This window comes from Panthera onca, chromosome C2 (genome assembly GCF_046562875.1).
Source record: "Panthera onca isolate mPanOnc1 chromosome C2, mPanOnc1 haplotype 2, whole genome shotgun sequence".
In the NCBI taxonomy this organism is placed as follows: domain Eukaryota; kingdom Metazoa; phylum Chordata; class Mammalia; order Carnivora; family Felidae; genus Panthera; species Panthera onca.
In genome coordinates, this window is record NC_138347.1 from 58,591,893 (window position 1) to 58,606,676 (window position 14,784).

Sequence of the window (14,784 nt, forward strand, 5' to 3'; positions counted from 1 at the left end):
ACGAAAGGGGACGAGGTAGTAATGCCTCTTATGTCAGGTTCTTGTAAAGATCACAGCAAAAGTGTCAAGATTGGAGGCATACAAACTGTAGGTGCTCTGATCCCCCCGCTCCACCTTCAGGAGATTGAATGGGCACAAGGTGAATTCAGTGGGCACGTTTGTGGAAATGTAAGCGCCTGGAGATTCTGTTGGGAAGTAGGTGGGAGACAAAACGAGCGGAGCTCCCCTCAGGGCACTGCTTTTAGGCTAGGATTCCTATCTCTGAAATGTGTGGAAAAGGCTAATCAAAGGCTTGGAGAAGGTATTTGTAATGTAACACCAGCTAGCGTCTAGACTATAACACCAAACATTCCAGATACAGAAGTTGCGGATACCGCCAAGGAACAGGAAACCCAAGAGAAAGACAGGAAACTGATAATAATTCAAAGGTGAGAAATCCCAGAGTTCGTAAACACACACGAAAAGATTCTCAAATCCCACTAGTAAAAATGCATATGGAAAACCATTTTGTACCCCTTAGATTGGCAATAATTAAAACCCCCCCCAAAACCTGGTAACGCTAAGTGCCAGCAAGGCCGCCGGAAATGTAACACACTTGCTGGGATGGAGAGCAGTGTAGCAACATTTAGGTGGGCTGGAGACGCATCCCCTCTTGGACCCAGTGATTCCATTGCTCTGCACAGACTCAAGGGAAACTTTTACATGTACAAGAAGAGAGGCGCAGAAATGTTCAAGGGTGATTGCTTGGGCATGGTTTGTGATAAGAGGAGATTCGTGCCAACAGTGCACGTGGCCATCATAAGGGAATGGAAGGGTTGGTGTGACCATTCAGTGACCATTCAGTCAGTGGTGACTCCGCAGGAGTAAGGAGTTAGTGTGAATGACCTCCGTCTCTACGTACCATCATGGGGAGTTATCAAATGTAATTTGGAGTGAAAAAAAGAAGAACGTGTAGACTATGGCACCTTTTATTTGCATAAAAACACAAAGTAATTATGAATTGTTATGTTACGCAAGGAATTATTACATTTGGAAAAACATGGCATGAAAAGGATATGCGCCGACTTGCAGACAATGATTCGTACTGGGGAAGGGAGGGAGGAAAAATAGTGTGTAGGAGGCGGTTTAGCTTTGTTTTGTTTTTGAAATAAAGGGCTGAACTAAGTACAGTAAAATGTGAAGTCACGAAACCTGGGTACTGGGAGCACAGCTGCCATTTTTTGTGTGTGATTGCAGTATTTCATGCATAAAACGAGGACTCTGTATCTTTGCAATTAGAGGCCAGCTCCATTTGGTCCCATTACTCAGGGGAAGGTGCTATTCCTGTGGCTTCCGTGGCTGTTTCTCCTCACAGTAAATCTCTGCGGAAAGGAGAGAAGAAGCCCTCGTCCAGTGGTGTGCCAGGCCCCGGGTGGCCTGTTCTGCCACCTTCCCAGCCCCTGCCGTGTTGTCTCCTGCCCGGGGTCTTGGGGTTTGTTGGGCTCTGGCTGCAGACCACTCCCAGCGTGAAGGCTACAGGGGTCAGCACAACACGTAAGAGATGTTGAAAGTCCCAGCCTGGTCACTTGCTCCTTTTAAATGAGTGTTAGCTTGAGTTTCAGTTGGGGTAGGCCCACACCTTCCTGTTTCTCGGTCTGGGGCCTCTGGATAAGTGAAATCCTACCTAGTGTGGAATCTCTGTCTATGAGGGTTTTGCTTTGTCAGGTGATACAGACGCAATATGATCCATCTGTAACGCGTGTGGTTGTTTTCCTTGTTCCTATTTTTTTTTAGCTCACAGATGTGTACAGTTCATCCCCGTCTCTGAGTCGTTACTTTACTTCGGTGGAAGTTATGGACTTCAGGTAAGAATGTGAAGCATGCCACGTTGCTCTTTCTCTGGAAAGCAACCCCCATCACCATTTGTCTAGAAGGACTTCCTGAGTGTCAAAGCACAAAAGGAACTGATGATGGGATGTGATGGCTTTGGCTTTGGAAGGGTCTTTGGAAACCTACTAGCTCAACTCCCTGATTTTACAAAGGAGTGAAGTGAAGCCCTGATTAATTATATGACTCAACAGGGTCACATGGAAGAGAGGAGAAGCCACTCCCAGGTAAACCATTCCTGCAGATGCTCCAATAAGCTAGGGGTAGGAATAGAAATAGATCTCAGATAGTGACCTGATGTAAATGGTATAATCCAGATACTAGCTTTTGCTTTTGAGGAACACAAGGAATACAGGAGTCCATGCTCCTTATACAATATTAAAAATATAAAGACATCTCATACAGGGAAAGTCTACCATTTCCTTCCACCCCACCTACTACCCCTGGATATTGCATGTTCTAGTCAATTCCATACATATGGTATGTTCTGCTCCCTTCTACTCAATGGGCTGCCATCAACAGTTTGGTGTGATTTCTTCTATTCATGTACTTACAATATATACTTTATATATTATACATGTATAGTAAATACATGCATATATATAGTTTTTTTTATATATCTCTTAGTCCTAAATATTTTTGTCTCTATCTATAGAACCTAGATAAAAAGTGTATGTGTGTAGGGGTGTCACTTGATTATTTTTTTGTATTGGTAGGAGAAGATTTAGATGACAAAGCTTTCTTATCCACTATTCTTAAGATATCTCTGGAATGTGACCATCACAGATAGTATTATCTTAAAAAAGAGATAGTATTATATTGGGATTCCTGCTTCTCAAACTATAAATTTCCCAAACCATAATCTTAGTACAGGGGGGGAAGCATTAGTACAGGGGGAAAGCTACCCAGGTGATAGAACCACGGGATAGGGCCAAAAGGGACCTGAAGTCTGAAACTGCATACAGTGGCGGGTTGCCTTGACAGCTCCATCCCTCTTTCTTTATGGACCCCCCACTGTGCATATCACCTTATGGTTACATTGCTCGTTTTAATCACAAATTACTGGTATTAAAATGCTGATAAAAAAGCCCAACACATTTTCCTGTATATACTAGCCCCGACTTGCAATTTAAAGACAGAGCTGAGAAAGGAAAGACACTCAGCCTGGAGGGTCTTTCTGAGAATCCAGCCCCCATATTATGGGTTTAGAGGAGGTGGGGCTGCATAATGGGCTGGGGTAGACATTGGGGGGAACAAAACAAAAACATTAGAAGGTTGAACCAAATGTGGCTAGAAATCTGAAGATTAAATGTTAGAGAATTTGTTTTTACGAGTTATTTGAAAGAAAAATCTAAGACTTTAGGATTTTGGGTAGAGGAGCTCTGCACGGGAAGCACTTTTGTTGCATTTTAAGAGGTCCAGGCAGCGTTTTAACAGTGTTGGGATGAGTAAGAAACAAAAGCCATTGTCCCCCAGAAGGTGCTGCCGCTAGCGGGCAGGAGACAGCCAGAGACCCCTGGCAGCCAGGTTTGTGTCTACACGGGATAGTGACCTCAGTCCTGCCCCAGCCCAACAGGAACCTTCGAAAATGGCCTTTGGTTCGTCAGTTGCCAGGCGCACTCTAATAGTGGGCAGCTGAGGCGAAGCCCACATGGCTGTTTTTCCTGAAAGTCCCTCCTTTCCCCTCAAGATCTAGCCTTAATGTAAACTCCCCCAGTGGGTGACCTGATGTGGTGGGACTAGGTTGGGCTAGCCAGGCTGGGTTAGGCAGGGCAACCCTCTCTTTCAAAAACTTCTGGTCTAGTCTTCTGAAAGTCAGCCTGTGATCCTTTCCATAAGCCAGCCTGAGACCTTGCCCACCTGTGGGAGTGCAGGGTGAATGTACGCCTTGATGTGCAGCTTGATGTGCTATCAATGGTCAACCTTGATGTTGACCATCGATAGCAATAACTGGCAGGTGGAGCACGGGGAACAAGTAATGACACCTGCACACTTGTGTCTCTGGCTGAGAGCCTGAACGTGCATTTTGCAGCCCGTCCATAGCAGCACACGTAAACCGAGAGGTTCTCCACAGTCTCGATGGTATTTTGTTCATCCGAACTGCGGAGTTTGGCACACTGCTTGGCTGTCACGGGTTATAAACCTGCAGCCACATGAATATGAGAATAGTGGCCTATGTGACCTCTGGCCACAAGAGGGAGCTCATTCCCCGTCCTTAGCAGGACCGGCGTTCTGATCCCGGGAGCGGCAGGTCAGTCAAAAACTGCCCTAGGGTGAGAGTCTCAGATGTGGCCACCTCTTAATTATTTTATTGCAGGCTCTTAATCGGGGCCTTCTTGAACCAATGTATGCGGATAACTTTGAAAAACCTGTATGTCGAGGTAGCATTTGTAGCATTTAACCAGCCGGGGTAAGCTACTAATTAACCGAAGATAGCCCTATGATTATTTCCATTTTGGGACTGGAAAAATGTTCTAGGAAGATGAAGACCCCTTTTCCTTAGGTCCCTTTCCTGAGAGTTGCAAAGCTGAGAGCCTCGGGAGGTGGAAATTGGACAGAAAACGGGTCTCACTTTGGAGCTGTGATATGCTGCCACTACACAGGGCAGCCGGTGGGAATTCGGGAATTCTGGAGCCAGCTGGTGGCAGGGAGCTTTTCATCCTACCTCAGACATTTTGTAGGTTAAGGAATGAACTGGTTAAACCAAACAGCTGTGACAGTCACTTGTCGGGGCAGGGAGAGGGTGGAGGGTGAGGATGTGGAGAAGGGAATACAAGAGGAGAACAGGGCTTCCCTGCCTCAGGGGATAAAAGTCTGGTATTGGGGCAGAGGATGGGCCAGCCCTTGGATCGTCCTTGACAGTAGCTGCATGGCGACTCTCCCTTCAAGGGCCTCTCCCAGGGGTCTCCTAGAGGATGGGTTTTAGGTGGAAGGAAGAGGTTAGGGTCATCTCAACTTTCTGTGGCGAGATTACAGAAGAGGGTTCTTCTAGGACAGTATGCCCTTTGCCTTTTTGTACTGGAGGAACATGAGGAACTAGAAAGAGGGTCATGCTAAAGTCAGCTTCCTGGGTTGCAGTGTGATGCTGTTGATCTGTGTTGCTGTGTCTGTTTGGCGTGCCTTTCAGCAGTGAAAATGCCACCGTAGCCTACCACCTGCAATTTGGGGTTCCTTCAGAAGATGACAGTTTTATGAAGTATATGATGAGTAAAGAGTTGGTGCTGGGCATTTTACTACAGGATCTCCATGATCAGAGAGTGTCCGGTTGTGAGACTTTGGGGCTTGATCCAGCATCCCTCTTGCTCTACGGTAAGTCGAAGAAGTCAGGAAGGCAGAGTTGTGACCTTCAGTAAGTGAACCAGATGGAGGGCAGCTGGTTTGGTTTGATTTCTGCGCAAGTGATGTTCACGCTCCATGGAGGAGGTTACACGGTCCTGCCTCCATGAGCAGACAGAGTAGGTGGGAAAAAATAATTAAATTGTAAAGATGAGGCTAAATGTTTCCCTGTTGTAGCTCACCCACATTTGGAGTCCCATATCCCACTTTGCAACATCATTGGTGAGCTTCATGAAAATGCCACGGTTTCACAAGAGAAGTATTGGATTTGGAACGAATGATACCTCTAAATCATTGAAAGATTATCTCAGTATGAGAAACCGATCTCCTTTTTCTGTTGAAGGCCACTGACTCTATTACATTAACAGAGGGGCATGAAAGGGCAAATCAGTCTCTTTGGAAAGTTAATCAACTTACTCATCTACTTTTGAAACCAAGAGTGGAATGAGAACATTGGTATGTTACTTTTCATCAGCATGGAAAACACCCTGCTTGTCAGAACCTGAGAATTTTTAAGACTTTGCACAAAACCCGGTGAAAAGGAAGGTGGGGAGGTGAAGTAACCACAAGCCTTGGAGACGCGCCTCCATTGCATCTGCACTGGGAGCTTCGGCCTGACCTCTGGTCTCACTTCCCACCCTGATCCCTCGCTTGGAGGCGCAGGGGCCCTTGTTAGCCCATAATGCCGACCATCTTGTATATTTCATCATCTGCGATCCGCAGGAAATACTTTCTGCACACCGGTAGTAGTAAATGCCAGTTAAATGAGTGAAAAAGGCAAATTAGGAGATGTAGTTAGCACCAGGCACGGTGCCAGCCAGCCTAGAATCAGAAGAGCAGGACAGATTGCCAAGTACTCCTGTTCCTACATAGTATGAGAAGGGGTGTTCATTCTACTGGCATTTCTTGATGACAGGAAGTGAAAGTAGGCTAATCCTTGTTTAAGACGGTGTAGTTATATAAAGCAGGTCTTAAAGCTTGCTTTTTCCCAAATAAGTAGAATGAATGATATTCAGAAGGCCAAATTTAAGCTCACTGAGAATGAATTGCTTCCTCACAGAGCAGTTTTACTTACCTGAATAAGTAAAGTGTGTCTGTGGGCCAGACAGAGAGCATCCAAGTGTAGGGTGAAGAGGTTATGCACCCCTCAACAGGAATTTTAGAAAGAGAGAGAGAGAGAAGGGAGGAAGGAAAGAAGGGAGGCAAGGAAGGAAGGAAGGGAGGAAACCCTTCAACCCCCTGCTGTATGCAGAGGTGAGAGAAGGGAGGTGCAGCTGCCTGAGATGCATCTGGTGGCCGTTGCTGTGTCATGAGTGATCTCGATTTTCCGAGCCCCCTCTGTACTTTGGTGGTTACCAGCTCTTTCCAAAGGTAGGCAGGGAAAGTAGAAGAGGAGGGTGAGAAAAAGTTGAGAGGGTTATAAGAGTGGGAGGGCCACTCAGAGGGCAGTGGCTTGTGAGCCTGGGGAGAGCTTGGGAAGAATTTAAGCTCAGACAGATGGCCTTGGAGACATATCCCTGGGGCCAGACGGCGGCAGGTGCCCGAAGGATGCAGCCAGGAGTAAGCAGGAGATTGTATCATTGTTCCTCTCAGACCTTTCTGCTGGGGGTGGGGGGTTTCTATGACCCCGCGTCCACTTTCTAGAGCATGCATGTGCAGTGTTTGAGCCATTTGATACCCTCAGGATTGTGAGTATCAGTCCAACGGGAGACAACACAGTGACCATTTGGGAAGAGTGAGGAAGGAAGAAGAGAGACCCCGAAAAGGCAGGCAGGCTAAGGGAGGGGACGAGCTCAGTCAGGGATAGGTGGGCTGAGCAGAGGCCCCTGGGAGGGACCCAGTGAGACCCCATGTGTTCTTAGGCCAGTTTTCCATGTTCACCGCACTGTGGGTCTGAGGGTTACCCCACCCACCCCCCGTGATCCTCTGGGCAACCAGTTTCCCACAGAGATGCTGCTCCAGTTCTGCAAAGAGCAATGATTCTTCTTCTTCTTCTTTTTTTTTTTAAGTTTATTTATTTTGAGAGAGAGAGTGAGAGAGAGAAAGAATCCCAAGTAGGCTCTGCACAGTGTGGAGCCTGATGGGGGGCTCGAACTCACGGATTGTGAGATCATGACCTGAGCTGAAGCCAGGACTTAACTGACTGGGCCACCCAGCCACTCCAAAGAACAATGATTATTAAAATTCTTTTTCCAGAAGCGCCTGGATGGCTCAGTTGGTTAAGTGTCTGACTTCTTGATTTTGGCTCAGGTCGTGATCTCACAGTTCATGAGTTCAAGCCCTGCACTGTCAGTGGAGAGCCTACTTGGAATTCTCTCTCTTTCCCTCTCTCTCTGCCCCTTCCCCAGTCTCTCTTTCTCTCTCTCTCTAAATATATAAACTTAAAAAAATATTTTCCCACGTAATAAGAGCTTTTAGGATTGATTCCCTTAGCAACTTTCAAAGGTACCACACAGCAGTGTTAACTCTAGCCCTCATGCTGCACATTCCACCCCCAGAACTTATTTATCTTACAATTGGAAGTTTGTGCCTTTTCACCACCTTCACCCAGCCCTCTCCCTCTGCAACCCATCTGGTCTCTTTTTCTATGAGTTTGTTTTTCCTAGATTCCACGTGTAAGTGAGATCGTGCAACATTTTGCCTTTCTCCGTCTGACTTTGGTCACATAGCATGCCGCCCTCAAGGGTAACAGAACTGCTTTACTAGATCTCACCTCCCCCTTCTGCTATTTTTGAGCTCCTTCACTTTATGGGTGTTTGGGGGCCTGGGGATGGGGTGGGGGTCAGTCTGTTTTACAAATGTAAAATGGCAGCACGAGTTATTTTAGACATCTTGACCTGGGGTAGTTATTTTGTACTGTTTTCGCATATGTGAAGGACTCAGCTAGACTAAATGAAGGCAAAAGCCAGATTTGTGTGAGAGAAAAGAGGAAAACGCTGCAAGCAGTGAGAAGAGTGAATCCTGTTTGCACATTTTGGGGGTAAACTGATGAGCTGGCTGCAGGCAGAGGAGCCAACGTGTGAGTTCCGGTTTTGACAGGACTGCTTGGTATCTAGGAAAATCACTTAGGTTGTGTATTGATTTTCCAGGAATCTTGGAAAGTTTAGCCAAGAGGCACTAATTCTCAAGTGGGGTCAGTTTTGCCCCTCCACCGCCCCCTCGGGGTAGCTGGTAATGTCTGCCGATGTTTTTAGTTGTCACGATTGGGTGCGTGTATGAGATACTAGCATCTAGCATCTAGATACCAGCATCTGACTATCTTACAAGGCACAGGGCCCCTCTCTACTGTGGTAGAGGTTTTTCCCCTCTGGGGAAAAAAACAAAAAAACCAAAACCTCAAGGCAACCTGGCTGGACGCATGCGTGACAACATCCCTCATGACCCTATAGCATGAGACCACTCAATCAGGCTGCATGTTTGTGTGTGACCATATAGGGAGACAAAGAAATAGAAAATGTATATAAAAAACTACGCTACCTGCCGTTCGGGGCTCAGTGCTTCGGGTACGAACCCAGCTAAGCGGTGCCTGCATGGGCGAAGTTGCTTCCTGGAAAGAAAAGCCTCAGTGTCACGACTCTCTGTGCGAGAATCCTGCTACACTACTACAAAGATTTGTCCAGCCCCAAATGTCAACTGTGAGGACCCTGTGGCAGTGCACGGACCCTCCATGTGATGGTCCTCAGGTCCTTGCATGGGCATCTCCACCTTGGTCAGGCCAAGTCCACGCCATTTGCCTCATCAGACTTGCTCACAGTCTATTGTATACCATTTAACACACTGAAAATTTAGAGGCTAGTAGATATCTATTAGCTAGAGGCTAATAGATTATGAAAACGGACATCATTTAAATGTCCTCAGCACCCAAAAGGCTTCAACAAAATGTTATCGTGAATCATACCCAAATGAATGAGCAACGGGTTATCTGCGTTTTGAAAAGCATTCAGGGGCACGTGGGTGGCTCAGTCAGTTGAGGTCCCACTCTTGATTTTGGCTCAGGTCATGATCTCCTGGTTGGTGAGTTCAAGCCCTGCATTGGGCTCATGCTGATGGTGTGGAGCCTGCTTGGGATTCTCTCTCTCTCTCTCTCTCTCTGCCCTTCCCCAGTTTGGGGGCTATCTCTCTCTCTCTCAGAATCAAATAAAAATAAAAATTTAAGAAAAAAAAAAAAAGAAAAGCATTCAGAGATACGTGTGTGTATTGACCGAAGAGAAAACTTCCTCTGTTAGGGATTTATAGGCATTTCAAGTTTACATAAGAGTTTATTTTCGAACCCAATGAAATAAAATGAAAGCATAAATCTGTACAATAATCATGATTTAAAAGAATTAATGACTTCCGTTTGTATTTTCTTTTCAGAATGAAGCAGTGGATACCAGTCTGTATCTGAAAGCAGTGCTCCACTGAGTTTGGGGATGAGAGAATTCATGTCATTTTCCAGAAGGGATCCTGTGAATTAACGTGGAAGGGCTGGCAATGGCCTCTCCCCCCCATTCTGCGTTTATGAGGTCTGGCTCCGTCTCCAGCAAAACAGCACCTGCGAGCTACTGCAGCTGGGTTCAGCCTTGACAAAGGCAGGAAGCCCACAGTGGGGTTGGGGGTGGGGTAGGGGGGGTAACGGGGTAGGTGGGCGGAGCTTGCCACGTGGGGCTACTGCTATTCTTGGAGCACTAGTTGCCCCCACCCACATGTGGACACTTTCACTTTAGTGCAAAGGTGACCTTTGAGGCGGGATCTCCTCAGCCCGTGCTGGTGGAAAGAGAACACAGTAGGTAGGCAGGGGTGAGGGACAACTGAGCCCCTCGCTCTCTGAAATCCCCTCCCATTCCCCCACTCCCGATGTGATATTTGATCTACCTCCAAGCAAGACTGTGAGGAAGGCACTGGAGAAGACCAGAGCGGCAGAGTTCTGTGTCTATTTCCGTGACCTGCAGATCTTCGCAAACCGGCCTTGGCCACATTATCCGCTATCCCTGTGTTATGTATAGCTTCGGAAATACCACGCGTGTTTATTTCCCATCTTATTGCTCCCGTGACTCCTGAACCCCACTTTTGGAAAGTGGGTCCCTGTAAGCTTGGGGGTTTGAACACACAGCTATCATTTGGGATAGTTTTGCCAATTTACAGTTTGTCACACTTCCATCAGAGAAACATTAAGGCTGCCTAGCCATGTGCTGTAGATACTACACCCGGGATTTTTATTGTCCAATGTTACTGGCCTTCCTATAAAACTCCGTGTCTTCAGGCAATGATGCTTTATCTTATTGAAGATGGTTTGAAGCAGTTTCCAACTCTGTTGGAAAGAAACTGTTGGAGGCTTAATGCCAACTTGTTTGCCGGCTGAGGGGAGCATTAGTGACTGTGTTGATCATCTGTGGGTACAGAATTGCCTAGCACGAGGAAGCACAGTATTTGTTTTGTGGGGAAAATTGATTTGCTGGAAACTTTCCAAGAGAGAGTGTTGTGATCATATAATAAGAGTCTTAGCCCCGGTGTCTCAGTTAAATTGGCTGTGGGTGGACATCAGTATGAGGGGCTATTGTATATGGGGTTGTGTCCAAATGTGCGTGTCAGGCCAGATTTGCCTTGGTCTTTTTGAGATCCAGGACTCTGGAAAATGTGAATTTGCTTTCTTATTTAACTAGAGGGTGCATTTATTGTAAACTTGGTGTGCCATTTTGAGGATAGTTCCTTAAACTAGCAAAATAGGTGAATTTCCCTTCTTCCTCTTTATTTTTTTACATGTCAAATGTAAATCTTAGTGTGTTTGTACTTTGTAGAATGTAATGAGTAACTTTAATGGAGAAGGATTTAAAAATATTTACAATAAATTATTTTTGCGTGGTCATTGTCACATTACTATTGCTTCGTAGCTGTTGACTCTCCAGGGCCATGATTTGGGCTGGCATTTTCTTGCAGTTAATGGTGTTGGAACTGATTTTTTTCATTTCCCTGAGGGCAGCTTCCCCTTCTGAGTAAGACTGAGCTGGATGGGCTGGGGTGGGCTGGGTCCTCCTCCTTGCCAGTGAGAGCGGGGAGGGACCCTCTCTCTACCTTCCAGTTCCTCCCAGGGCTCTCCCAGTAGGACCAGGTGTCTCAAGGGCCTGGGGCCAGAAGGAAGGACCTGTTCCTGTGTGGAGACAGGATGGTGTGGTTTTCCCTTCTCCTGAGAGGCAAGTACCTTTTCTTGGGTTTTGACCCCTTGTGAATCACACAGAAGACTTTCCATAGGTGTGGCTCTTTGGTTCATGTGCTGTGGAAAGAGTTGAACTTTGTGACTAAAGCATTTTGAGGTGTCTGGAAAAAAAATGGCACTCACGTATACACTGTTCTGCAATCGGAGATGAGTTTATGGGTCGCCACACATCTTAACGGTGAGCACAATGCCTGGTGCATGATAAGGTTTCAACAACTATCTGTGAAGCAATTGAAAGATTTAAGAAGAGAAACCGGGGTGCCTGGGTAGCTCAGTCGGTTAAGCGGCCGACTTGGGCTCAGGTCATGATCTCGCAGTCCGTGAGTTCGAGCCCCGCGTCGGGCTCTGTGCTGACAGCTCAGAGCCTGGAGCCTCTTTCAGATTCCGTGTCTCCCTCTCTCTGACCCTCCCCCGTTCATGCTCTGTCTCTCAAATAAATAAACGCTAAAAAAAAAATTTAAAAAAAAAAGAAGAGGCACCGATCTTTTCTGGAAGTCATTTAGGGACAGGAAGGAGACAGCCAGATCAGTGGGATGTGCCCCTTCTCCTATTCCCAAGAAAAATTCTACCCATGTGTCCAATTCTTTTTTGCCTCTCAATTTAACTTAGTTCTGTAGATTTTTTTTTTAATGTGCTTTGCAAACAATTACAAGAGAGACCGATTACAAGAAAAGAAGCTGCTGGTCTTGTTAGGCATTGAGACTCTGCACAGACCAAGTGGGAAACAGCAGGAAAAAAACAGCCCGGTGTGAAAAATAAAGACAAACTGTAGGGTTGTGGGCAGTCAGAGAAACGAGTGGTCAGCATACATCAGTGGGGTTTGAATAAATAGATTTGCTTTCCTTTACACGTGTTTGTGTCTTCTGAGGATGAGGTTCACGTGTTGTCTTTTCTCTTTTAGATGTGGGCTCTGCGTGGACTCCTGCTCCATCCAGAGTCTGGTCAGTTTTGAGAAAAATGAGAGAAGTCTCTCTGAACCTTCCCTTCTCTGCTCCCGTTACTGTTTCATTGCTTTAAAATAAACTAATTCATGCTGTCACCGCACTGCTGGCAGTGGTGTCCTCAGACATCCTTTCGCCTTTCGGTTATCGTTAGAGACCATGTATTCTTAGCCTCAGAAGGTAGTCCCTCATCGTCTATTTAGGAAACCGAGGTCTGGAGAGAGTGAAGAGTGAGCTTAGAGTTCCACCATTTTGGGGGGCAAAGTCCAGCCCACGGGGCAACTGCACACCATCAGTGGCCTCCGACTTTGGCAGACACCCCAAGGTCCTGCTCAGTTCAGGCTTGGCTGATGTCTGGGAAGCCACAAAGAGCACAGGCGGTGAGGGGGGAAGGGATGGGTTGACAGGTGTCACCATCAGACTGTAGAAGACTCTCTGGGATGGTAAAGACCACTCAGTGCTTCCCCAAGTGCCTTGCAAAAAGCACCCTCTGTCTAAAAGGGGGAAGAACTTATACTGACCCATTTAACAGATGGCAGAACTGAGGTATGCTCAGATCAAATGACTTTCAAGTTGCTTTCTGAACACAAGAGGCTGGCTTGAAAAAGAACAGAGTCAGAGAAATGTGAGCAGAATCTCTTCTCTCTGAAGGCTCCTGCGGTAACCTGGGGACTCATCTGTCCTGTTCTACCTATGCCCTTCCATTCCTGCGAGTATTCGAAGCACCCGTCACCTGCGGTTGTCCTAAAAATGTCAGCGTTTGCATTTATTGTCAACGGTAGATTTTCCTGACCCTGCCCTTTTCTTGTACCTCTCTTCTGTTCTGAATAAGAATTTATTCACGGGTTAAGGGATTATTTATAGATGCTACTCTGAACATAAAACGGAAACCACCAAACCTGCAGTGGCTGTATAAAATGTGCCTTTGTGTACTGGCCATGTACAGGTGTGAGACCGGCGAGGGGGAAGGGAGTTTTCTGATTATATCTGTGCTCCTTCAAGGAGCAGTTTAGATCTTCAACCTCAGTGTCTTATCCAGAACACAGGAATTCTTTCCCTGATGGATGACCTCTACAACCTAAATTTTGTAACATATTGTGTGTGTGTGTGTGTGTGTGTGTGTGTGTGTGTGTGAATGTGCATTTTCAGGAAAAAGGGCTTCACAGCTTTCATCAGAAATACTGAAATCCATGGAAAACAGGATAAGCATTATATACAGACATAGTAGGGATTCCAAAGCCCTCCCAAAGGGCTCTCCTGCTCAAAAATAATTCCCTTTTGTAATCCCTCTAAATGTCACTATAAGAACAAATTTCTTTGGTTAAGCATTTATGCTTAATGTATTGCTGATAAAAGGTATATACTATTTGGGACAAATAATACTTTCACGGATAAGACTCAAATTTGTATAACTTCCATTGTACTAAAAAGTTATAAACCGGTCAACTTCAGTAAAGGTCCAAAGTCCAAATGAAAAATTCCAGTATAAAACCCAGCGATTGTGTTTCTCTCTCCCTGGAGGACAGACAGCTGGGTGACCCTGATCATCAAGCACATCAACACGTGATTTTCCTCAGACATCGTGAAGTTTTTTTGTTTCTCTTTGCTCTTTGAGATAATTTATTCAGGGTCTGTGGTAAATCAACTACACACATTAGATGCAGCCCTCCTGTTGATGGGTGTTAAAGCTGAGCCTTCAAGTTACATGCTCAAGGTCATAGAGGGAGAAGGAGGTAGAACCAGGATTTGAATCATCGATTATCTGACTCTAATGTCCACACTCTTTCCCCTAAGTGAACCCTGGCCAAGGGTCAAAGTTAGAGTTCCATGTGAGAGAACTTTGGTGAAAACAGGAAGTTAGCAGAGGACAAGATGCCCAGATGTGATTGGCTCTTAGCTGAAGCCCACCAACTGGCTGAAGTCTCAGCAAACCTGTGTTGGCACATCCAGCCTCATGGGACCAGATTTATTATCCTCATTGGCATTTAGCACATTTTAAATAGCAGTTATTTAACCTTGGTTAGTTTTGGGGTCAAAACAGTGATTAAACACATAACATATCCACTACCTTGTCAACAAACTTCTTGCTGTTTTAACATCCCTAAAATTAGGACAATGGCCGTGGCTTAAAACAGGAAGTTGAGAACACAGGTGTGAATATAGAAATAGGCTAATTTGCTAATTATTCTTGGTCTCATATAAATTGTGGTTTAATATTTTCATGCCAGGTTACTGGTATCAGCTCTTATGAGTTACAAAACCCAAACACATTTGTGTTGAGTTTCTCTCCAAATATGACCATTTAGGCCTGGGGTCTGCAAACTTTTTTTTTTTTTTTTTTGTCCTGAACAGGGCAAAAAAATAAATATTTTTGGCTTTGCAGGACCTCAGTGTGTGTCAACAACGACTCAAGTCTTCTGTGTTTGAGCAGCCATAGAAAGTATGAAC

At 45.8% G+C, this 14,784-nt stretch overlaps 1 protein-coding gene across 10 annotated transcripts in view; it reads left to right on the forward strand.

Annotated features, from left to right (window-relative positions):
• The window catches only part of CC2H3orf52 (chromosome C2 C3orf52 homolog), a 33,478-nt gene extending 22,319 nt beyond the window's left edge, over positions 1 to 11,159 (forward strand). The window contains exons 4-6 of one of the 10 annotated variants that reach the window (XM_060640029.3): positions 1,774 to 1,844; positions 4,997 to 5,175; positions 9,559 to 11,152. In XM_060640029.3, the coding sequence (XP_060496012.1) occupies positions 1,774 to 1,844; positions 4,997 to 5,175; positions 9,559 to 9,563 (255 nt within the window). In that variant the 3' untranslated portion in view covers positions 9,564 to 11,152. Of the gene's footprint in view, positions 1 to 1,773; positions 1,845 to 4,183; positions 5,176 to 9,558 lie in introns of those variants that run through there. The other 9 variants (XM_060640028.3, XM_060640030.3, XM_060640036.3 and 6 more) reach the window with 9 other exon arrangements.
• The last annotated feature ends 3,625 nt before the right edge of the window (positions 11,160 to 14,784 follow it).